Consider the following 24,471-nt stretch of genomic DNA (forward strand, 5'->3'; position numbering starts at 1 on the left):
TTTCTGCTTTATAAAAATTAAAATATACGAGTAAAAAAAGTTTTACTTAATCAAAATAAGCTTTGCTAGTGCAGAAAAAAAAATTGGCAGGTTTAAAACTAAGACAATTAAATTTACTACTGTCAGCAGTGTTCGAGGTGAAATTATTTGCATATTTTTGTTACAATACATATACTTTTGTTTAAATACAAATTACAGTTTGTTTATATATTTTTATATAATTATTTAAGATTCGTTAAAATTTATTGCAGTAAGGAATCACAAATAACTTTATTTTTATCATACTTATTAAACCGCTTTAATTTGTAAGGAATATTGCTCAATTTTTCTTGCTGAAGATATTCATATTTTATTTAGTCTTATTTTAAGCTAAATTTAAAGTTGTATTCGTTTAACCTAAAGAATAAAAAACGTTATTAATAACTAATTTTATAACAGACTTTACTTTAGATCCGTGTTCTAGACCAGGTTTTTCCAAAGTAAAAAGGATGCGAGAACGTAAATAAGTAATTAACTAGTGAAGGGGCGATATTGTAAAAGGAGAAATAATAATTGTTTTTTATTTTTGCCAAGTGTATACCCATCAATTTTTGTACACAAATCAATGTTACTTTTAATTAAAAAAAAATTTAAAACTCACTAGGGCAGGGTTTCCCAAAATTACTTTAAAAAGGCCCTCGTTGAAGAAATTAAATAAGCTTTGACCCCCTCTCTAAAAACTAATTTTAAATGCGCTTATGACCTTTTTTTTGCACTTCATCATCAAAAATATATTATCCACAATGAATATTATAAGTTTCAAATTATAGCCTTATGCGCAACTACAGCAATCAAATTTAAACTTTTCAAGTACATTGTATCAAAAAGGAACTTCTTTAATTAAAAAATCATAATAAATTAAAATGTAAAATAAAAAAAAAAACAATTAATTATCGCTAAACCGGCATTTGAACGTAAATACCTGTTTTAATAATGATACTTACTTATTTTTATCAAATTTGCATCATCAAAAACAAACAAAAACTATTTATTTAAGGCAAATAATACTAATAGTTTTAAAATTTAAATTTTTAGATTTTTAATTATTAAGTAGAAAACTTAGTCAGATGTTATTATAATTATATACTTTACAAGTATATTTTAGTGGTGTAGGTAGTTTTGATAGTAACTTTGTAAATTTTGTTTAAAATTTATTGTGAATCAATAGAATATAAAAGTTAAAAAAGAATTTGTAAAAAAGGTAGTAATTGAAACTCAGCTACAGTAAAATATTTTAAAACACCCTAAGAAAATTAAGTTGTGTTTTGTAATTAATATATTAATTGTACCTCATTAAGTTGAAATAAAAAAAACAATTACTAAAAAAAATTATTTATTAAGTAAAAAATAAGCTAAAACGTGATATTAAGCTTTTTACTCATTAAAAAACTCTAATATGAATAAATGTATTTTTATTGAATTAATCATTTTAATATTATTCCATCAGAAGTGCTTATAAATTTGTTTAGGATATTTTAATTAGTAAGTGACAGTCAAGATTTTTTTGCCGGAATCATTAGAACTAAAACAAACCAATAATTAAAAGTAAACGTTGAATTAACCGATTTATTTTCGATCCCAGCATGTAAATTATAAACATTAGATTGTTCAAAAGATGAACAACCAAATTTGATAACTTTAGAATTGCAAAAACAAACTATTAAATGTCTCACTATGAATAATTATTTTTTCAATCAGCTAAGACAAATGGCTTACTGAACATACTTTAACCTTGTTTAGTTCAAGTTGCTTTTGTTGTTTAGCAATTCACTGATGATTGTTTGCTCATTGGTATCATTTTCTACTTTTAAGTCATCAGGAGAAACAAAATCTGTTGTCGTTTCTTCAACTACATCGCTTAAACTATGTTTATATGGTTGTTTTTCTTCTGATAAATTATTTTCTAAATTTAAATTGGTTGTTTTATCCTCTAGCCTAGTGTCATTGTTTTCATTTGTTGGTCTATTTTTTGATTGCAGATTATCAAAAGTTTCTTTTTGTCTAATACTAATATTACCGCGTGATGAAAACCCTTCATTTTTATTTCTGATTCTAATAGAAGCAAACGATGTAACGCTTATAGCATCATTATCAAATATTGGTGCTTCAGAAAAATCTTCCGCTGATGAAGCAAACTTAGGAACTGTCGCTTGTTCATGAAACTCATCAACATAAATATCTGAGTACTTTCTTATTAATTTCTTTGCAATATTATCTGTAAGTACATCTGCTTCTGTTTCAAGCTTTGATTCCAACTCCTAGTTTAACCATTTTTGTCTCATAACAACAATTTCGCTATAACGTGGTCAGTAGAAACAACGGCTAATACTATTTTATATAATTAAAATGTTGCAGCAGACTCAAATATCCACTGCACATCATTAATCGATAAAAATTATACTACAGTTTACAAAAAAAGTTCAATTATTTAATTTAATACTTCATTTCTGGAAAAATATAAATAATTAATCACTTTATTTTAAGCATAACTACAAATAATATTTTCTTTTTAAATTATAAAAAGGTTAGCATTTGAACAAAAAGTGTCATAACTGATGATCCCCAAATGAAGAGTAATAAATTGTAATTAATAAACTACTAAAAGATTAAAAATGCCTTTTTCATCGTGAGATTCAAGGTGAAAATTTCTTTTTTATTTTTTCAAAACTAAAAATATACAAAAATATCGAAAAAACAAAAATATATATTTACGTTGAAATTATTTTTTTCAAACAGAAAATATTTAAAACTACTTAATCATACAAAACTTTTAATTAAAAAAAATTAAACAAACTTGTTTCCTTGGTCTTAGTCCTTCTCTCCAGGCTTTAATATCGCCTTGATAACTTTGATCGACTATTTTAAGTTCTTCAATTTCCCGTTCAGTAAGTTGTTTTTTCTTTTCATTTTGTAGGTTTTGAAGTTCACGAATATCTAGTTTTTAAAAATTCTATGAAAACTAATGACAGTTAGCTTCAACGCATTAAAAAAAAATATGACACCTAAAATATTTTATATCGAAAAAACTTAACAACGTAAAAATATAGCAAAAACTTTATAATATGAAAACTATAATGAATTAGAGAACTTTGGAAATTTTTTTAATTTATAACAAATATAAACATGGTAGTGAACAGTGAGAACCTACTAAATAAAACATATCGCTCAAAACTAGATAAATATTTCGAGTTATAGTATAAAATAAAGTACTTGTTTAACATTTATATGATAGATAATATGTCGTTCGGATAATTTGATTTAAAGTACTCTATACTTTATGGACAAAGTAGAGCAACATATATTTGACATAAAACAAACTCTGATTTTACATACTTCTCAGATTTGAGTTTGATGCATAAACATATGAAACACTTGTCAAACCATTGTTTGTGACAAGATTTAAATTGTAAAAGTCATATATATATAAATAATGAAAAAAAATCTTACTTTGTTCACAACGTGTTTGAAGCTCCCTTTGTTGAATGGAATGCTTATTGTTCAAATCTGTTTTCTGCTGACGCTGCCGCTTGCTTTCGCTTAAACTGAACTGTTAATAAAAAATTAAGATGATGTTAAATACTTTTACAAAATAGCATATAACAAGCTTCTGTTAACTATTATTACCTTGATTTTTATTTTATATGTAATAAGGATCTTAATTTATATGACCATCATTATAAAAACTATTGTTGCTAGCAGTTGCTTTTTTATTCCTTATTGTAATAAAAAGGCTTATCAAACCTATCAATATAAGTTTTTTAACTAGAATTGTTATTTTAGGAAAAAATATTCATAAAAACAAAATATTTTATAACATTTTTTAATGAATACACTTTATTATAAAAATTTTGTTTTCAGTACTCAATAGTATAATGAAATTAAAAAAATGATATTCGACATTAGTTTTACAAAATGACAACGTAGATTGACTTGAAATAAGAAAATTTTAGCTTCAACAAAAATGTTTTAAACTACTTTTAATACGTGTTTTCAAAATATTTAAAAATAAAAGTAAGCATTGAAACTAAATAATTCACAAACAATTATTTTTATTTAAAAGTGATTGCAAAATTACTACACAAATAATGAACGTTAGGAAAAATATAATTATTAATATATAATGGAGAAATGCAAGCAAACTGTTAAAGTACAGAAGTTTCAAACTATTTATTTAATACATTTATTATTTGAACTTAATAAAAGTATATAGTTAAAATATATTGAGCTTTAACATAAATATATATTTACATAAACTATCCAAAATATAAACTTAAGCGTTTTCTAATAACAGGGTTGCCAAATGTTTTTGGCAAACTTTCTCCAGGTTTTTAAAAGTACACACTTTTGGGTCTATTTTTAGTTTAAAGTTAAGTTTAAGGTAAAAAACTGTGTTAAATAGTATAAAAACATTGAAAAGATAGTCTAAAGCTACTTTAATTGTCGTTTTTAATAATCTTTATCTATATGGTAGAATTTTTGTGTTAAATCGAAATTTTACTACTGAACATGTTAAAAATTCCAGTTTTAATTTTCAAAGTTTCTCAAATTCCAGGTTTTTTAGCAACCCTGTAATAGATATCCTAGCGAAAGTAGTTCACTGGAATATATAATAATAACAAACTAAACCATATTCTTTCTTTGTTACACTAATCAATATTTATTTCGGCCATCATCAACAAAGTTGAGATGTTCGCGCTATCAACAACTAATAACGAACTTCACCACACGACCAACAACAACAGCATCCGTGAGAACCTACGACCGGTTTCGTCCTTATTAGGACTCATCAGGCAAGCATAGTCGCGAAAAACCGCTGTTTTGATCTTACCAAGCGGGCTTAAGTACAAATCATTGAAGCGACCGTTTGAGGGTAAAGTTGAAAAACCCGTTAACACACAGAAACATGTATTAGTGTTATAAAGAAAGAATACTATTTAACTCGTAATTATTATAATTACATAAACAAACTAATTGAATTAAAAAATAGTTTGCAGTAATGTAATTCAAAAATCAACAACGTGAATTGTTTCTGTACATTTACTAATTCGAGAAGTAGGTTTTATTTACTAGTTTACTTCTTTTATGCATAAAGTAATTTTTGTAACAGAGAAAACTTTGAAAAACTTGAAATTTTTTTATCTTATAACATTAGGATGATGCAAATTGTTTGCTTTACAAAAAGTTCAATTACAATCAACATAAAACAGTTTTAACATGTAATATACTTCAGAAAAACAATTAGTAAACATCTAAATTAGTAATTGTATTATGTAAGTAAAAAATAAAAACAACTTTTATAGTCTCTAAGTAATTAACCAAAATTAATTCTACTACTTCTTTTTCTAAAACTAAAATAAATGTACAATGATTACTAGCTACTGGCAAAATTAATAAGTGAAATATCTATTTGTTGAGAACAGTTGCCGAAAAAATTACAATTTGAGATGATATTATTACTAATAAAAAACGTTACATTTCTTTCTTTTTCTCTCAACTTTGAGTCACTGGTATACCCAATCAACATGTCAAAGTTTGATATAAATCCACTCTATTTTAGCAAAAATAATCTTATTTTACTAAGTACTTTAATAATATTTTATTAGTACTGCTCTAATAACGAGTATCAAAATAATCGTAATGTTAAAAAATCACAACTTAGTTTTAAATATATATACAAAAGATTGTCTTCAGAGCTTTGTTTCTAGCTTTTATTAAATTCTAAAAACGTTTATGTAAGTATTTGACAAAAACGGCCAAAACAAACGGACTTAATAACTTTTGTTTGTAAAAAAATATTTAATTATTATTAAAAGTGTTATAAATACGTAAGTGTTGGGACCGTTAGTTGATTAAAGGCCAGAAGGAATCAAGAATTTTTTAATGAAAACATTTTACTAAAAATTCATATCAATGTAGCTGATTTTTGATATTAAGTAAAGTTTAATTGATATTTTTTAAAGTTTTTAGTCGAAAAAAAGTATAAACTATACAAAAATTTTATTACTACAAAAAATGCACAATTTGAAAAATGAAATTTTTAATCAAAAATTAGGCAATCAATAAAGTTTAAAAAAGCATTTTTGAATGATTATACAACTCGAAGGGTTTCATTTTTAACTTTGGAAACTTTTGACGAAATCACATATCGTTTTTATTTTTAGAACACTAAAAAAACCGTAGTTTTATAAAAATATTGTTTCATCAAGTTGTAAATTAATGTTTCACGCCTGTTGTTAGTTAATTTTCAAAAGCATAATTTGTTATTGATTTAAGTTGTTTTTTTAGCTAAGTTATTTTAGCTGGAACTGTTTAACTAAGTATTTTTTTTTACATATCATTGAATATGTTTTTCTATTATTAAGACAAGTTAATTACGAATTTTGATCAGTACTTTGTTTTAAGTTTCTTATATATAAAGTATTTTGTTATTCATGTAAGCTTCACAAAGTATTGGCAAAATTTTCTTATTCTCAATAAAAACAGGAATTAGGATTATATTTCAGTTTTTGTTTACTAAAAACTAAAGAACTGGATGACATACTAAGATTTTTAGAGCGAGAGCTGAATTAAAACAAATAGTGAATTATGATACAACCCAATTTTTCCTAAGGTAATAGACCATAAAGAGAAATTGTCAAAATTAAACTCGCTTCTTTTTAAATTAAAAAACTAAATGAATAGACGCATTTGGTAAAATGGCAAATAGATCATTTTACGCTTTTCAATATTTATGTCCACTCTTTTAACCCATACTTATTATCGTTTTTGTTAGTATACACCTTTTTAGATTCAAACTAAAAGTACAAAATTAAAAAAAGGGAAAGTAAGAAGATCTTCGAAATGCTTGAAAACAGCTACTTTTTGGTTAAAAATCCCGAGGAATGTATTTCTCTACAAGGAACTTGTTTAAGACAATGGCTTGAGCAAGGACAGATCTTTCCTAGCGGTAGCTGTCAAATTTGCACGAGCGTACAAAATTGCACTAAGACACTTTTGCACTGGTTGAATTTTTTTTGTATCATTGTTACCCCTAACCCTTACCCTCAGTCGGTAGCTTTTTTTTTTATTTATTAATTTTTTTAAACCATTTTTATTTTATATTTTTAATAATTTTTATTAGTTGTTTTTTAACTTTTACTATCACTGTTACCCCTAACCCTTACCCCCGGTCAGTAACTATATTTTTCTATTATTTTTTTTATCAATTTATCTTTTAGATTTTATTTCTGTTTTTTTTACTCTCGTGCAAATTGACCCTTGATGCAAATTTGTCTTCGTGCAATTTTATCCCCTCGTGCAAATTTGTCTTCGTGCAATTTAGTGCCCACGTACAATTTTGCCTCCGTGCATTTTAGTCCCCTCGTGCAAATTTGAACCGTTCCCCTTTCCTAGAGCCAAGACTAAGTCTATTTCACTAAGCTAAGGAATACATTAAGTTTAAAGTTTTGTTAAACTTACATAGATATAAACTTAAATTCCGTAGTTTTCTATATTTAGTATTTTTTATATTTAGTACTTTTAGTTGTTATACAATTAAACAATTAGTGTTTTTCTAATTAAGATTTGATATAAAATTGATATTTATCTAATCAAGATATTGTATTTTTTAGAACAGATTTCTTGATAATTCGGTATAGATTTAAACACATTAAGTAAATATCTTTTAAACTTAGTACAACTTTTAACTGTGGTTAAAACAGGTTATTATTTCTTGTTTAAATATTAGATTGTTATTAAATTAAGAAGTATTAGCAATTTACTTGTTTTACTCGGTCTTTACTGCTTAAAGACGAATTTGCAAAATGAGGCTCTGTCGAAGGAACTCCAGCTTGGTGGTTAGGGGAGTACACTGAAGATATTCTAATAGACTTTTTGAACATTGACATGCGAACTTTTGCTTCTTTCTGCTGAATCTTTGGTAGTCTCAGTTTTTCAATTCGTTGCTTACTGAGCAACTCATCTTCCATTACTTTAAATTGTCGATTCATTTGTTCTATTTCCTGACAAACATCAACACATTAGTTTTACGTGAAAACTGAATGTTTCTAAACAAAAATTAAAATAAATGCGATAATTTTAGTTTAAAATTTGTGATATATTCAAAAAATAATAATTACATATATATTATGAACATTGAATGCATATATTCATTAAACTTTAGTTTTAGAAATATTTTGAAAATTATAGTAAATTAACTTTGAATACAGATAATACAAATAAGATTTAGATAAATTAGTTAACTTTTTCTACGACTATATTACTTACTTTTTCACTTCGCTGTTTAAGATGCTGTCTTTTCAATTGAAATCTGTCTTTTATTCTGTGTTTTTCTACTTGAAAATGTTCTTGCTTATGACTTTCTTCCAACTTCCAAGTTTCAGATTCTTTTGCTAAAATTTTTTATTGCAATTAACAAACTAAGAAAAATACTACTTCAGCTATAATTTAAAGGTACACTTTTATCCAATTAAATTTGCATTACACTTGGCAATGATTCAATTTTGAACAGCTTTATGTAAATTGTAACTTAAGTGGCAGAAACCTTTAACTCGAAACTTTTTTATTTTTAATATTTTCAATCATGATTGAAACATTCAAATAGTTTCCATTTAGCTTAATAATTAAAATCCAAATTTAAAATATAGTTTGAAATAAAAATTGTTTACTAATACAGTTATCAAATTAAGCTTGTTGTTTAGTTACAACCAAACAAAAAAAATGTTTTTGTATTGTTTTAAAAACATGTATAAACAAATATAAAGCCTTTTTTATTTAAAATTACAATATATTTATTAAACCATACCAATTATTTAAGCTTAATAATAAGCAGTACAGGTGAAATACATGTTATAAAAGAAGCTTCCACTTCGTAAAAATTAAACAATCGAGTCTAATATTCAATACAGGGAACATGAAAACTAATTACTTTAACCTTTTTTATTAAGACGTTGAAAAGTGTATTTATAAGCACAAGTAGAATTATATTACTTGTACAAAAAACAATGAAAACGTCTTACTACCTATGTAAAAAAAATCATAATTTTTAATTTCGAAGCTTATGAAGAATAATAATAGTATTTATTAAATTTTTTTATTGTAATAAATTATAACTTTTTAAGATTTCTCATGGCTAGTCAAAAACAAACCTAAGTCATAATTTCTGGTATTTTTGTAAACATTTAACATTTTCATAACTAATAATGACCTTGAGAGAACAATTTTTAAATAAATAGTTCTTAGTAGAAGTTTAGGAAAAGGTTAGATAGCAAGCAAACAGTTCTTACATCTCTGAAGATCTTGCTTTTTAAGCAAACATATTTTTTCTGTTGCTGCAGCTTCTCTTCTTTGTTCTTCTGATAAAAACTTCAACTTGTTTTTCATGTCGAGCCTCTGTTGTTTAAGAAATTCTTCTTCCTAAAATTTAATCAATTTTATTAAATTTTTTTACCAATTATTATTTATCATATTTGTTACCTGTTTTTTATGAACGTTTTCCCATTGTAGCTTCCTTTTTAGAGCTTCTTCTTTTTTTTCTTTTTTGCTTAAGCCATTGTTAATATTTTGTAGTTCTGCTTTCATTTGTTTGTATGAAAGTTTCATATTTTCAGCAAAATATTTTCTGTATAGAAGTTTAAACTTTAGTGTCAAAAAATAACTTAAAACAAAAAAAAAATATTCAAAATATATTTAAAGCTTATATTTGATTCTAAGTACAAAAATTGCTTGTTTTCAGCTCAAACTCTAGTTCTTTAATAATTGGGTTTTTGTGTACTAGATAACGTATTTTTATACTCTCGGAAAGCAGCTTATTATTACAACTTTCAATAAAATCAGAAAAAAAACCCTTTACATATAAAAATAAATAAAAAATAATAAAACTCTTACTAAAAAAAATAAATACATAAATGAGGTCATAATTGTAAGTACAGTAACATGCTGCTTGAGTACGCACTTTGAACACAGTGTAAAAGTGGGTACTCATCTGGCAGAAAGTACTGAAGAAATCATGGTATTTATTAATTTAAGGTCTTTAGATCAAAAGATTAAAAAGTAGATTTATTTTTAGTGAAATCTTAAACTTGCGAGAAAATTGACAATGAAAAAATTGCAGTCCAGATGTTTGTATCGAAAACGTTTTACAGAAATGACTATGCCTTAAAATTTAATGAAAATTTTTATATTTTAAAAATACTGACTTACAGTTTATACTTAAACTTTAGTGTAACATTCAATACTAATTTTTGTAAAAAAAATGTCTATACTCCTCTATGCTTTTTTGTACACAATATTCAAGTAAACTATTTTTATCTTACATTAGCTCGTATAATTTGCTTTGAACCTTGTAAGTGGTCGTACTGTGTAGTAGTGAGTTTTTGTAACTTTTGTTGTTTTCTTAAATGTTGTAGAATTTGGTAACAAGTAACTCATTTTGTTAACACTAGTTTTTGTTTCAGACTATTCATTAAAAAAAATAATTTAAGCAAATAACAGAAGTAATTATTCATATGTAAACATTTTAAAAAGCATTTTAGTTTTCAAAACAGTTAATGTATTCAGCAGTGCTTTTTCTTATACCATTTATAAAGCCAATACATAAGACTTTTTTCTAAATTGATAAGTATTCAAAAAGTTATAAATTTTAAAGGAAAACAATTAAACAGCTTGATGTTGTACATAATGATTTAGTTGCAATAAACTCTTAAGTTACCTTTTTCTTTCTTGCTCTTTACTAGTAGCGTTTATAAGCTCGTTTCTTTTCAGATCGTGCTGTTTTTCCATTATTTCTATTTGTTGTTTATGACTTTTTTCCATCTGTTCAAACTCATGATCATATTTCCGGTGCAAGTCCTGAAACATGTTCGTATAATGTTCAAAATATAAATAATTATTACATATTGTGAAAAAAAAAAATTTTTAATAAGAGAATCTTAACTATCATCTAAGACTAGAAAGTAATCATTTAGTATAAACTAAATAATAACTAAATATAGTATAAACTAAATTAAATTTATTTATTAGACCATTTAATCATGCAACTCAATTTAACCCTATACTTAACTTAAATTTTATTATTTGGGATCTAGAGTAAGGGATCAAACATTAATTCTTCAAAGAGCTCAAGTAGGTACAACGGTATAGTAACAACATTTGAAACATAAGTTAACTTTTTGAGCAAGGTAGCATACGGATAAATCTATACCAAGAGTTTAATTTTAAAACGTCTTAAAATATTAAAACAAGTTGATATTACGCAGTTAATACTTATTAATAGCTACAATGATAAGCTTATATTTAACAAGTTAGAAATTGGCGATATTTTAGTAAAAGTTAAAATAGAAACCCTAAAAATTAGTGTAGGTTTAGATTTTTCACTACCAGCAAAGCTTTAATAAGTAACTTTTTTAAATAGACTTTAATTTTGTATTAACATTTATCTATCAATGGCTTGTTGCTAGAAAAAAGAGTTTTGAAAATTATAAATGTATAAAAACTTTTAAACAGAGTTTTTCAAATATTTTATATAGTACGAGTATGTGGTCACTCGGTCATTTTAGCTCAAAACTTTTTCTATGTTATATTTAATTTATAAAAGTCATGATTCAAGTACTGTTTGTAATGTTTCAAACGCTTACTTACATGAATATCTTGCTTTTCTTTGTTCAACATTTGATTTTTTTGGTGGGCTATTTTAGCTTCTAAAATGTCATTTTGACGTTCTGTAAATCTATTAAACTTTCTCATTTCTTGAAGTTCTTGTTTTCTGAAAATAACACAAGGTTCAAAAAACAAGTTACAAAAAAGATTATACAAAAAAACCCAAGTTCAATATATAATTTAAATCTATTAAAATTTAGAAAGCATTTTTAAGAACCTAAAAAATTGAAGTATTTGAACATCACATATAAAAGAAAAAATAAGGTAGAATTATTCTCACTTGTTATTAAGTAGCATCAAATTTTATTAAAACTTATTTATTTTTCTTCGAAAACGCTCTAGAGCTTTAAAACAAACTGTCTAAGTGAAATATACCAAAGCATTCATTTAAAACTTTTGTTGTTTACTAAGACATTATTATTTGAAAATACGGCTTTTTATACGATATGTTAAATTTGAACTAAGCCATTTATTCTACTTTTATCTTTTTACTAAAAACTTAGCTTTTTAAAAAATTTAAAATTAAACAGTAAACTATAATGTGTGTCAAAAGTCCTCCTACTAGTTCAAAAACGGATAGTTTGCACTAATCCATGGAGTTTTAGCCCACCTTGTAATATGCAAAGTACATTAATTTGCTTATGTATTTCAACAAGTCGCAAAATTTCAAAAGATAAAACTAAAATCACCCCTAAAATTATAAAAAATAAATTTTGGGAAACGCTGGCCTATTGCTTATTGTATATTCGCAAAGCTGAGATGATTTTGCAAATATACAATAAGCAATAGGCCAAAGTTTCCCAAAATTGTTATTGAGAAACCCTGCAATAGACGAATGGACCACACGACCATCAACAACAACCAGGGTTCGTGCGCGAAATTCCTTTCCATTTAGTCTGACAGAGACCTATTTAGCCTGACATTTTTTCAAAGTAGAAAAAATCACCTTCAGATGGCATTTTGGGTATCGGGGGTCTTAATTAGCAAATTAACGCAATAAAAGTATTCACAAAACTACTTCTAAAGAAAATAAAAATTCAAATGAATTATTTTTCAACATCTATCAATCGCTTACTCAGCAACTTGAATATTTTTAACTGGTCATTATAATTTCTGCTCCAATGAATTCATACATTTATTAAATTTTGGGGCTTAGTTACATCCACCACTTATCACCCATATACAGGGTTCGTGTCAATTAGTACTTGAATTCGTCAACTATAAGTTACATGACTGGACCAGAAGCTTTTATTAAAACAGAAATGTGACTTAACAAACTGCTAAGAGTATTAATCTAAAAAGTATTTGGTATAAAGCCTTTATATTAGAAATTAAAACAGTTTAACCAACTAAGCTCTGAAAAACAAAACTCATGTAAACAAATTCAGACAAACAGTTAAGTTGTTGAACTAAACTGTAATGTTTAAACTGTACTTTTTTATGAATTTTTATAATTATGACGTATATAATGTACTAAAAACAAAATAATGAAGATTCTTAAAATTATTTTAGAGATTCAACAAAAGGTTTTAAGCACTTATTTTTACAAAAAACTGACTGATTTTGTCTTTAATAACTAAATCTTTATTTAGAAATAAATTCACATCTCAATTTGATCTTAATTAAAAAAATTTCATGCATTTGAACTGACAAAAACTGAGATTCTCAAATTTTTAAACATAAAAACTGATTTAGCCTGATGTTTTTCAACTTTTTTCAAAAAAACTGATTTAGCCTGATTTAGCCTGACTTAGCCTGACGCGCACGAACCCTGAACAACAACCCACGTGACATTTTGCGACCTGGTTTAGCCTTTATTAGGACTCATCAGGCAGAAGTAATCAGGATATATATTAGCACTGCAGCTTCCGCTTATGGAAAGAGTGGAAAATATTGACGTAACTAAATCATTCACAACTCAACGTCTAAAATATTGTCAGTTTCAGTGAGTGATTATGGTCTACGCTTGATAGATCAGTAAACTATTAGCAATATTTCGGCTTTCTTCAGGAAGCTAAGATGTTTTTGCCACCATACAATAAGCACAAAGCAGTCTATTGATTTAGTATTTCATTAAGATTTTTTTTAACCAAAATCTTTACCTATTATGGGTTATAAGGAACTTTAAATAAGTTAAAACTGAGTGTTAATCACTCTTTACAAGCACTAACCTTAGATTTCGTTGGTCTTTTTGGTTGTTAGAAGCAAAACTGTCAATGACTTTTATTGATGTGGAAGTAACTTCAACACCGTCAATCATAAACTTTCGAGTTTTTTTCATTGTTTTGTGAGATTTTTTTACACTCTGTAATAAACAAATAAGAATAAATTAACTTATAAAAGCAGCAAAAAAAAAACTGTTTTTTTTTTTGGAAAGAAATGATAACCTTAAAAAATTAAAACTATACATGTCTTAAATAATATGAAATATTTTTTGGTAGCAGTAATAAAACAAAAATGGTTTGAAAAATGTATGTTGAAAAATTTATTACCAATTTTTCAGAATACCTACAAATCAATTTTACACCCACATATCTATTTTATGAACAGTAAAATTAATGAATCTTTTTTAAAAAATATGTTTTTAAAAATTAAGTTTAAAAATCAAAGTAACAAAACTGTAAAAATGTTTATCTCTTACCTGCTCCTTACTGTATGACAAGTAAAATTTGTAACGTTAAATTGATTATTTAACATGTAAGTTTAAGTTTTAAATACATTATTTTATAAACCTCTTGCTGTTGATTCTGAAACTTTTTTCTTCTTAAAACACCGCCAGTTGTTGGTTTTTGTTCTTTGGGAACTAATTGTTCAGATATTACCTCTTTTTTCTCTTCATTCTCTAAAATTTCATCTAGTATATCAATTGCTTCCATTTCTTTTTGTTTAGAAACGTTCTGATTGTTTACGTCCTTTTCAGATAATAAGGATTTGGCAGAAGCACGAGAAAATGAAGTCATTACGTTTTGTGATGTATGAACCGCTTGGGTTGTAGGTGCGTGCTCATCTGTTTTCGCAGAGCTAGCGTGTACTGGTGAACTGGTTGAAGAGCTACCCAATGACGCAAGGGAAGAAGTTGTTCCATTTGAGGTGCTCCTTTGGTGTCCATCCTTTCCAATATCACAAGAGGTCGCCAACGAAGTTTTATTAGTACTGGAAGAAGCTTCTACAAGCGTTGACAACTTATCCGTAGAGTTAGATTTGTCAGTTGAACTTCCAATACCTTCGTCGCTGTCGTGAGCTCCATCAGATTTTGTTTCAGAAATTTCTATTTTATTGGTTTCATCTACTTGCTGCTTCGTTTCACCAAGAGAAACATCACCAACAGTTTCGCTACTCTCCGTTATGGTCGACGCGTTACTTTTCAAACTTGCGTCTTTGTGGTTGATTTTTAACTCGTCTTTGTGCGCAATGTCCCGATGCTTCGCTTCGGGAGATGTCTGAGGAGTTGAAGTTGTTGTGGACGAGCTTTGACTCAACGACTCCTAAAAATATATTTAGATAATTAATTTAAATTGACGATGTTTTTTTTTGCGTAAGTTCTACGACAAGTACAAAATATTATAACTAACAGTTTGACCGTATTTTAAATTTGGAATTATATTGGAAAAATACTAACAAAGTTATTAAAAACAATGACTACAGAAAATTAGCTGTTTGAAATGTTTATCAGCTTTCAGAATATGCAATACTGATGCTATTTATGAATGTGTTTAGAACAAACGCAGTCTTCTTATCTTCACATGCAAATTAAAATTTAAATTGATTAGCTTGAGTTAAGTACCACTTAAAAGTTGACAAATTATTTGTCAATTAAATGCACAAAAAAAACTTGTACTGGTTTAGTTTTTGAAAAAAACACATACATTGTTAGATTTAGGTAAGGTAGTTTTTTAAAGGTTTTTATTAATTTAATAGCTTACTTTTTATCAATTTCTAGCTTGTATTAAGTTTATTACTATGTATTTTAATAACATATTTAGTATTTTTCTTTTCAAAATAACTAAATTCATCTTTTTTACTTAAGTATATGAATCAGAAGATAAAAATAAATGGTTTTAGTTAAACATTAACTTTTTAAAATACAAAGTTGACCTTGTGTAAAATCCATGTTCCAGTTATACAGTTATAAAAATAGTTATGTACAATTAAATATTTCGTTATTGCTTAAAAAAAATTGAATAGTCTAAAACACAAATGATAATTAATACAGAATAACCAAGCAGTATATTTAGAAAACTTAAACTGCTTTACACACACAAAATAATATATTTAATTTAAAAAACGGATTTTTTGAGCTTTTATTTTCAGTTTAAAAATACATAAGTAATTTCTAATTAGATTATGAGCGTTTAAAATGTATAAAACTAACACAATACAAGAAAAACAAATCAATAAGTATTTACCTAATATAATAACCTTTAGCAAATTTAATAACTTAGAAATCTTATAAGAGAATTTGTATCAAAAAATATGTGGTTTTTCGATTATATCAAACTAGAATATAAATTTAAAGCTTATAATTTTAATTAATTCACGAAACTAGTGCCTATTTTCATTTAAGCTTAATCATTAACCAGTATTCAAAAATTTCGGGGAATTAATTGTCGGAGCAAAAAGCTAGCTCGCGTTTGTGATTAAACTTTTTAGGCAGTTAAAGTTCAGTTTAACCTTTAAATGTCTATTTGATATCAACCATTTGAGTAACTATACACATGATTGCCACAAAACACTAAAATAGATATTACATTCAAAAAAAATTCTTTAGCTTGTTTCTGATTTAAAAATAGGTTCATTTCAATTTATTTTCTAACAATTTAAATTTACTTATAAACTCACAAAAAAAACAATATCATATACCAATACACATAAAACAATACTTTTAAAATTTCACATATAAACAATTAAGGACATATATGAAAATAAACACATACACTAAGTTCAACTTCAAAATACTGTTTTAAATATTATGAAAATTTTTTATTGAAAGGCTAACTAAAATTGTATTTTTTACAATAATTTTAATACTTAAACTAGTTTTGATAAGTAAATCGAAAATTTGTTTTAGTCAAGTTCAAAATATTTCTCGTAGGAGTAAAACAAAAAAAATATGACCAATTTATCAAAAATATCAAAATTCTACAATTATTACTACCTGAAAAGCTTAATGTTAGACATTAAACAACAAATGAGAAAATAAACATTTTAAATAAAGCAAAGAGTTTTTTTTTTATTAATTGTTTTAATAGCCACCAAAAATCAGGCCAGTTGTCAGCCACTTTACTAAATAAAACATAACATAAACCAAAACGTACACATTTAAAGCTAAAAGTATGAAAGCATTATTACATAATTAAGTTAATCAATTTCTAAAAAGACATACTAGAATTTAAAATTAATAAACATACATACGTAAAAAATCTTCTTAAAAATTATACATTCTTGAAACTATACTTTTTTTTTTAATCTTTACTTTATATTATAAACCTTTACTTAATAAACTAGCACTTAAAATACAAAAATATAATTAAATATTTTACATCATTTTATCATGAACTTTAACTAAATAAATTTTTAATGGAACTAATAGGTGTAAATAAAAGTCAATAGTATTAATAAGACATAAACTTAAAGGTGGCGAAGATACTTATACAAAAATTCTAATTTGATTAATTACTCTAGCTGTACATACGAGTAATCGTAAATATTATTTATTCTTAAATATCTCTTAATTAAATTGCTTCTAAAAGTACGATCTTTTAATTAGCTTCTTACTTTTTCTTATATTTTTATGATTGAATTTAGGGCAAATTTAAGTCTTTTTAATAAATTAGTATACGTTATTTTTATTGATACAATAGTTCCTAGCTTTTTATAAAAGTATTTAATATAATTAGCCCTTACATTATCGTTATCAACTTCCTCTTCAAAAACTTCAGCTTTTGCCTCAGCACAAAGTTTTACAAGAACTTGTTTGTCAACTTCGGAAGTGGAATTAACAAATGGGTGATTTAGTAGTTCATCTATGTTTGCTCTGTCTTTTGGTTGTTTTACCAGACATCTTGCAATAAAATTTGAAAAATCATTGGACCTAAAATTACAATTTAAACAAATTATTAAAGTTTTATAATTAATGAGTGCTTTATATTTTTAACATACCACTTTTTTGGTCTCAGTAGCTTTGGTGGTTCAGACTTTGTGATTCTTAATAAAACTCTAGCAGGATTTAAATCGTTGTTGGGAGGTTCTGTCTGGGCTAATTCAATTAAAGTTATTCCTAAAGACCAGACGTCTGCTTTATATGAGTACGGAGTATCCTAAACCGTTATTAATAAGTAAGTAAAATACTATGTATGCTAGAATTATAAAATTTCAAAAATTTAAGTTGGTTAAACCTATAAAAACTCATTATTCATTTCTATATATTTTAAATTTTATACCTCATTTATTTAAATACTACTATCTATAAAAATATATTACTTGAAACTAAACTAATATTATAGTAAAAGAATAACTCTTAGAATTTTTCCAATATAAAACACTACTAGCATTTGATTACATACAGGGTTGCCACTCGTTTTTTCAAAAAAATTTCCAGGTTTTTAAAAGTACAGATTTTTGGATCTATTTTTAATTTAAAGTTAAGTTTAAGGTAAAAAACTGTGTTAAAGAGTATAAAAACATTGAAAAGATACTGTAAAGTTACTTTAAATATGTTTCTTAAAAAAAAAAAAAATGTTGACGAGGACAATTTTTTTAATTTTTATGATAGATTTTTCAAGTCAATTCGAAATTTTACTACTGAAGATGTAAAAATTATTAAAATTCCAGATTTTTTTAGTGATTTTTGTTCAAGACTCCAGGTTTTTATCAAAAGTTCTCAAATTTCAGGTTTTTCCAGGTATTTTTGCTTAAATTGTCAAATTCCAGGTTTTTCCAGGTTTCAAGATAAAGTGGCAACCCTGTACATAGTGGTTTCTTAGTTGTACTTATAAAAAAAATTATAAAGTGCTACTGAAAACTATTTTAAATCATTTATAGGTAGAACTAACATAAAATAGTTATAAGTTTAAAAGTATCTATATAAACCTTTAGACATGCAGACATTGATAGCATAGTTACAATTTATATGTTTTTAAAAATTAAAAAATGCATATTAAAATTTTTAAACTATCATAAAAAAGTAACAAGTTTTGTCAAGGTAGTGGTATAACTCAAAAATATCTCAAATCCAGATATAAATAGCATAAGTTTAAAATAGTACTAGGATATTTATATTTTTGCTTGGAGTCGAAAAAACTATGTTTGAACTTAATACTATACTAGTTTTTTTTAAAGCACTTTAAAAATTAACTTATATGTGTCAAAATTGTAACTTATAAAAAGTTTAAAAAAAAGTTACTATCTTAAAAACAAACGAAAATTAAATTCGAACTACTTGGTAAATTTAGCTGTTCAAAATATTTTTAAATAACATTACTAAAAAATAATCATTAAACAACACTGACAAGTTATTTTACGTAATAACATAGCATATGAATCACTATACATACATGTTATTAAATTTTTAAAAAATTACAAGGCAAAAATTTACATTTTTATAAGCAAGATTTGTTTAATAACAGGGTTGCCAAATGTTTTTGGAAATTTTTTTCCAGATTTTCAAAATGTTTTTAAAAGTATATATTTTTGAGTCTATTTTAGTTTAAAGTTTAATTTAATGTAAGAAACTGTGTCAAATAGTATAAAAACATTGAAAAGATACTGTAAAGCTATTTTAAATGTGTTTTTTATTAAAAATAAGTTTGATGATGACAAAAAAGTTTTATCTATATGATTTTTTTTTTGTGTTAAATCGAAATTTTACTGCTTAAAATGTTTAAATTGTTAAAAACTCCAGGCTTTTTTTTAAATAATTTCTCAAATTCCAGGTTTTTCCAGGTTTCTAGGTTTTTTGGCAACACTGTAATAAGTTAATACATGTGAAAAGTTTACTAATTTCAAAAAGTCAGAAGAACTTTATTCAATTGAGTATGTTATTAACACAGATTTAATAAACAAACATCTGAATTAAATTGAATGGACTTTTACATAGAGCTGCAGTTTAATTAACACAGTTACTAAACATTTTTTAAATATAGTTTGTAGTTAGTAATTGAAAAAAATTTAGTAAGTTACTTATTAAGACTCACTTTAAAAGTTTCGCACATTATAACCTCTGGGCTCATCCAGTACGGAGTACCAATAAAGGTTGTTCTTTTCTGATAATCTGAGTCATTTTTAGCTGAGACTCCAAAATCAGCTGTAAAAAATTTCATAACTCATATTTTATAAAAACAAAGTTCAAACAGCTTTATATTTTGATGTTTTTAAATTATTAGATTTATTTAATATATTTAATAACTTTCACGTCATGAAAAGTTGTAATATTTCAATTCAAATGATTATCCATAACTTTAATGAAATCTTCCGGATTTAGCATTGTCTAAAATATTTGAAATAAGCTGTTTAATGATAAATAAATTTAGAAATTACAAACCAAGTTTAACATCACCAGACATAGTGAGAAGAATATTTCCTGCTTTTAAATCTCGATGTATACATAAATTTTCATGTAGATATTTTAATGCAATTAATGCTTGGTGAGTAACAACACGTATTTGATCTTCTGTAAGAGGCCTTTCCAGTTCTGTTGAAATTTATTTAAGATACTTTGTTGTTAGGTTTATATTACGTTAAAGAACAATGCTAATTCTGTATATGAACTTTTTTTTAAATGTGAATTAACTGTTAATTGTTTCAGTCATAAGTTGTAAACAATAATTGAGTTAAAACTAAAGAAATTTAAAACTGGTCAATACAACATGTTTAAGAATGGATCAAAGCTTTAAAGTATATAAAAATTGAAGTAAGAGAGAATTAAAATGATTACCTATCATCATGTCATCCAAAGCTCCAGCGTTGCAAAATTCTATTAAGATCTGTGAAAAAGTAACAGGGTATGTTATTAATGTTTTAATTTGTATGGTTTTATGCTAAAAAATACCGAGTCAAGTAATATTCGTTAAGCAATAATAAAATACAGCTATATTTTAAGTTTTCAGTAGAGCTGTTTTTACTTTATAAGAAATGAAATGTTGATAGATGAATAAAAGTAATTTGTATAAAAAATAGATGGTTTAATTTTTTATTTTAATTTACTTAAATATTAAAACATTTAAAAGCTTAAAACTTACTTAACTTCAATATAAAGCTAACTTTTGTTTTTGTTTTAAAGCAATTTGAAACTATACAAGACTTATGATTAAGTATTTATTTTTTCAAGCAGCTATCTTTCAACAACAATACATTTTTTTTAAATTGCTAACCCATAATGTATTTTCATAATAATAGGCATCATAAAGCTGAACAACATTGGGGTGTTTGCATGCAGCTAAAATGTCTATTTCTGTAGAAAACTCATTTAGGTCTTCTTCGTTGGTACATTCAATTATCTTTGCTGCAGCTAATCTTCCATCTTCCTTGTTTTTAGCCTATGAAAAATGTATATTAAAAACTAGTTATTAAAAAAGTATTGTACAATTTTTATAAATTTTTACTACGGTTTTTGTGATTAACTTTAAAACCTAAAACCCTTTTTAAAACTTTTAAATAAGCTTTTTTTTAAATGATAATATCTCATTAAAAACTGTAAGATTTCATGTATCCAAATAAACAACTGATATAATTTTTAGTAAAACTAACATGTATTTAAAATAAAACTTTAATAAGTTCTAGAAGTTTTTTTTTATTTATCAGCAAGTATATGTTAAAAAAAACACTTAAAATAGATTAAAAAATAGTTGAAATTTTTATAACCAATAATTTTTTATTTTAGTTTGTGTTTTGTAGTCTATACAAGAGCAAATTTGGGTGCAGGATAACTTTAATTCTGACTAATCAAATTTAAACATTTAAAACTCGATTAAGTCTGAGTCTGAGTCGTTTATTTTTTAAAGCATTACTTATTAATTGTTTTACCATCATAAGCCAGTTAGACTTTCACAGTTTTTTTTTCATTTTTTATATAAGTTTAATTTTTTTTGGTATGACAAAAAAAGTTTTAAAATTAACTAATTCATGATTATATTTAGTAATTTTTATTTTTCACTTTTAATAGATCTTATTTAATATTTATATTACCTTCATGTTTTTTAAAACTACACCTACAGAATTTATTAATTTTAAGATATATTTTCTGAGATGTAGCTCATTAAAACTTCATTTTGGAATTTGAAATGTCATGTTAACAGAAATTACAATAGTCTAGATTGATTTTACAACATTTCTTTGTTGTAATTTAAATCATGTGTATAGTAAACAATAAACTTTTTATAATGGGACATTTCATTTCAACTAATAAATAAAATTTATTACAAAACAATATTTTATTAGAACTATAATGTATATGTAAAAAAAATATCTTTACAAAATTATTTATAGAGAAGACGGTTTTTAAATTGTTTATACCATAAAAAGTACTGGTTGTGATCTAAATTTTCAGGTTTGAATAGTTGAAACTTAATTACTTTTCTTTAACTAGAATTCAAACAATCATACTTACACTTGAAAATCTTATTTTGGAAACTTACAGGATTGCCACTCTTTAAGTCAAAAAACTGCTCTTAGCCACCCTGGGTTTTTTCTAATCCTTTAAAACAATATTTAATTTATTTTTTATAAATATATTTTTAATGTTTGCCTCTGGCTCAAACTACTTTTGCCTCATTTTCTTTTTATTTTCTTTTTTATGATTTACAGTAACAATATTATAATATTTAAGTTTCTCAAATAGTGCCTTTTAGGTATGTCAATTATTCTTTGTGATTTTTTTTTATCTTAATTGCTGAATATAAAAATTATTATAATTCAAAAATATATCAACAAAGATGTTATTTTACACTCATTACATTGCTTGAATTCCTCAGCAAGCAAGTTGTTTATAAACTTTTTAATATTTTAAAGGAAGGTTGTATGTATGTGCTGCATTCTGTTTCTGGATAAACTAAATCTCATTCTAGATCTAAAAAATAAATCTTAAAACTATCCTGAGATTTTCATAAAAAGTAACAACAGCCCTGAGTCATTCTGCGTTTTTCTAAAAACTCAAAATATTATGAGACATCCTGGGTTACCTTGAGTCTCCCTGAGACTTTCTATAAATTCAAAATATACTGAGTTTTCCTGAGTATCTTGAGTTTGTAGAAACCCTGAACTTAAAATAGTATTATTTTTTTTTAAATCTAATCAAAAAAATTTCATTTAATTTAAAATTTTTAAAGTCATTTTCTCTAAACTTTTTTTTTTAACTTAAGTTTACCAGTAAATAATAGTGTAAGTTATTAAAATTACTTTAAACAAAAATGTATTTATTTATTTCATCATAACAAATTTCTTTCCATTATAGTTGTAAATTTTTAAATTAGATACTTCAAAAAATAAAATGATATTTATAAAAAACAAATAAAATAATGTTTCAAAAGAATTATGCTTAGCTTGAACCAACAAATTTAAAAACAACTACTGAATTAAAAACAAATTTTGATATTTAGTGTTATTTATCAGCAAAATTAGGTTTTATGACAAAAAATTATCCAAGTTTAATGCATTGTCGAAAGAAAATCTAATAACAAAATTAAAAGGTTTAGTTACATTTGTTTTTAAGATAAGGTACTTAAATAAATTTTTGTTATACAAAAGTACAAAGAAACACAATGTTCCATAGCTTTAGTAATTTCACTTTTATACTAAGCCATAAAATAAATACAGAATTTTTTTAATAAAATGTCATTATATTTTATCAACAATAAGTAAACAGTTGGAACCAGGCAATAAGCACAAAGACACTTTGGATAAACGTCAAGGGTAAGGGTTAGGGGTAACAGTGATATTTGAAAAAAATGATAATAATAAAAAGTTTCAATCAGTGCAAAAGTTTTACCATTAAAAAAAGACCCTTTGTGCAAAAGTGAACCGTCGTGCAAAAGTGACTCTTTGTGCAAAAGTTTCTTTATTCAAAAGTGTCCCTTTTTGATTTTTGGACACCTACCCAATACAGTTTTCTAAACATTTTATTAACTTAAGCTTAATTACTTATTTAATCACTATACAAAAGTTATTACCTTGTATACTTTCCCAAAAGCGCCATCTCCAAGTTCACCTGTTTTTTCCCATATGGTTTCAGGGTTTATTCCTCGTTTAATGTTACTTAAAATTTTTGGCTTTACAAGTTCTGGGCTAATGCCTAACAGCTTTTTAAAGAAAGACATTTCAAACTAACAGTCTAAAAAGTTTAAATTTAAAGTTGAACTTTAATGATGTTTCTTAAAACAAAGTAAAATAAAAAATCGGAATGATATTTTAGAGCTTGTACAGGGTAGCCACTAGTTTTAAAAAATTTCTTCCAGGTTTTTAAAAGTATAAGTTTTCTTGTTTCTTTTTGATAGAAAATTGAATTAAAAGTTAATAAATTATTTGAATTACTGGAAAGATACTGTAATGCTATTTTAAATATGTTTTATAATGATTCAAAACTTTTATCTTTATTTCTTTATCTTGATTTAAAACTATGTTTAAGATAACAATCAAAGATCTCAATTTATTGGTAAGAAGAATATTTTTTTTTGATGACTTAATTCTATATGAATAAGATTTTATTTATTAAACTTGTAATGTCTTTTTTTTTGTTGAAACGTTATTTTGAAGTTAAATTTTAAAACATTTGAAATTATGTTTTAT

General features: G+C 25.1%; 1 protein-coding gene across 1 annotated transcript; it reads right to left on the reverse strand.

The window, feature by feature from the left end:
• Nucleotides 1-1,775: 1,775 nt before the first annotated feature.
• On the reverse strand, nucleotides 1,776-24,012 carry LOC145832696 (serine/threonine-protein kinase 10-like). Its single transcript, XM_082940004.1, has 18 exons — nucleotides 23,856-24,012; nucleotides 21,063-21,227; nucleotides 20,627-20,675; nucleotides 20,234-20,383; nucleotides 19,887-19,996; nucleotides 17,854-18,011; nucleotides 17,599-17,785; nucleotides 14,427-15,179; nucleotides 13,866-13,999; nucleotides 11,677-11,800; nucleotides 10,748-10,887; nucleotides 9,514-9,658; nucleotides 9,324-9,453; nucleotides 8,305-8,429; nucleotides 7,800-8,039; nucleotides 3,487-3,586; nucleotides 2,834-2,973; nucleotides 1,776-2,297 (listed from the first exon to the last, which is right to left on the reverse strand). The coding sequence occupies exons 1-18, from the start codon at nucleotides 24,000-24,002 to the stop codon at nucleotides 1,776-1,778; spliced, it is 3,519 nt and encodes a 1,172-aa protein (XP_082796130.1). The 5' UTR covers nucleotides 24,003-24,012.
• Between the last annotated feature and the right edge of the window lie 459 nt (nucleotides 24,013-24,471).

Source organism: Thalia democratica, chromosome 3 (genome assembly GCF_965202585.1).
Source record: "Thalia democratica chromosome 3, ktThaDemo2.hap1.1, whole genome shotgun sequence".
NCBI lineage: Eukaryota > Metazoa > Chordata > Thaliacea > Salpida > Salpidae > Thalia > Thalia democratica.

What these genes read in the sequence shown, in the direction of transcription:
- LOC145832696 (XM_082940004.1), bottom strand. Translation starts at nt 24,002, where the DNA reads ATGTCTTTCTTTAAAAAGCTGTTAGGCATTAGCCCAGAACTTGTAAAG. An exon ending in ATTATGAAAATACATTATGG is followed by an intron (nt 20,676 to 21,062) that starts GTTAGCAATTTA and finishes ACTTTTTCACAG; the next exon opens with ATCTTAATAGAATTTTGCAA. An exon ending in TTTGGATGACATGATGATAG is followed by an intron (nt 20,384 to 20,626) that starts GTAATCATTTTA and finishes AAATTTCAACAG; the next exon opens with AACTGGAAAGGCCTCTTACA.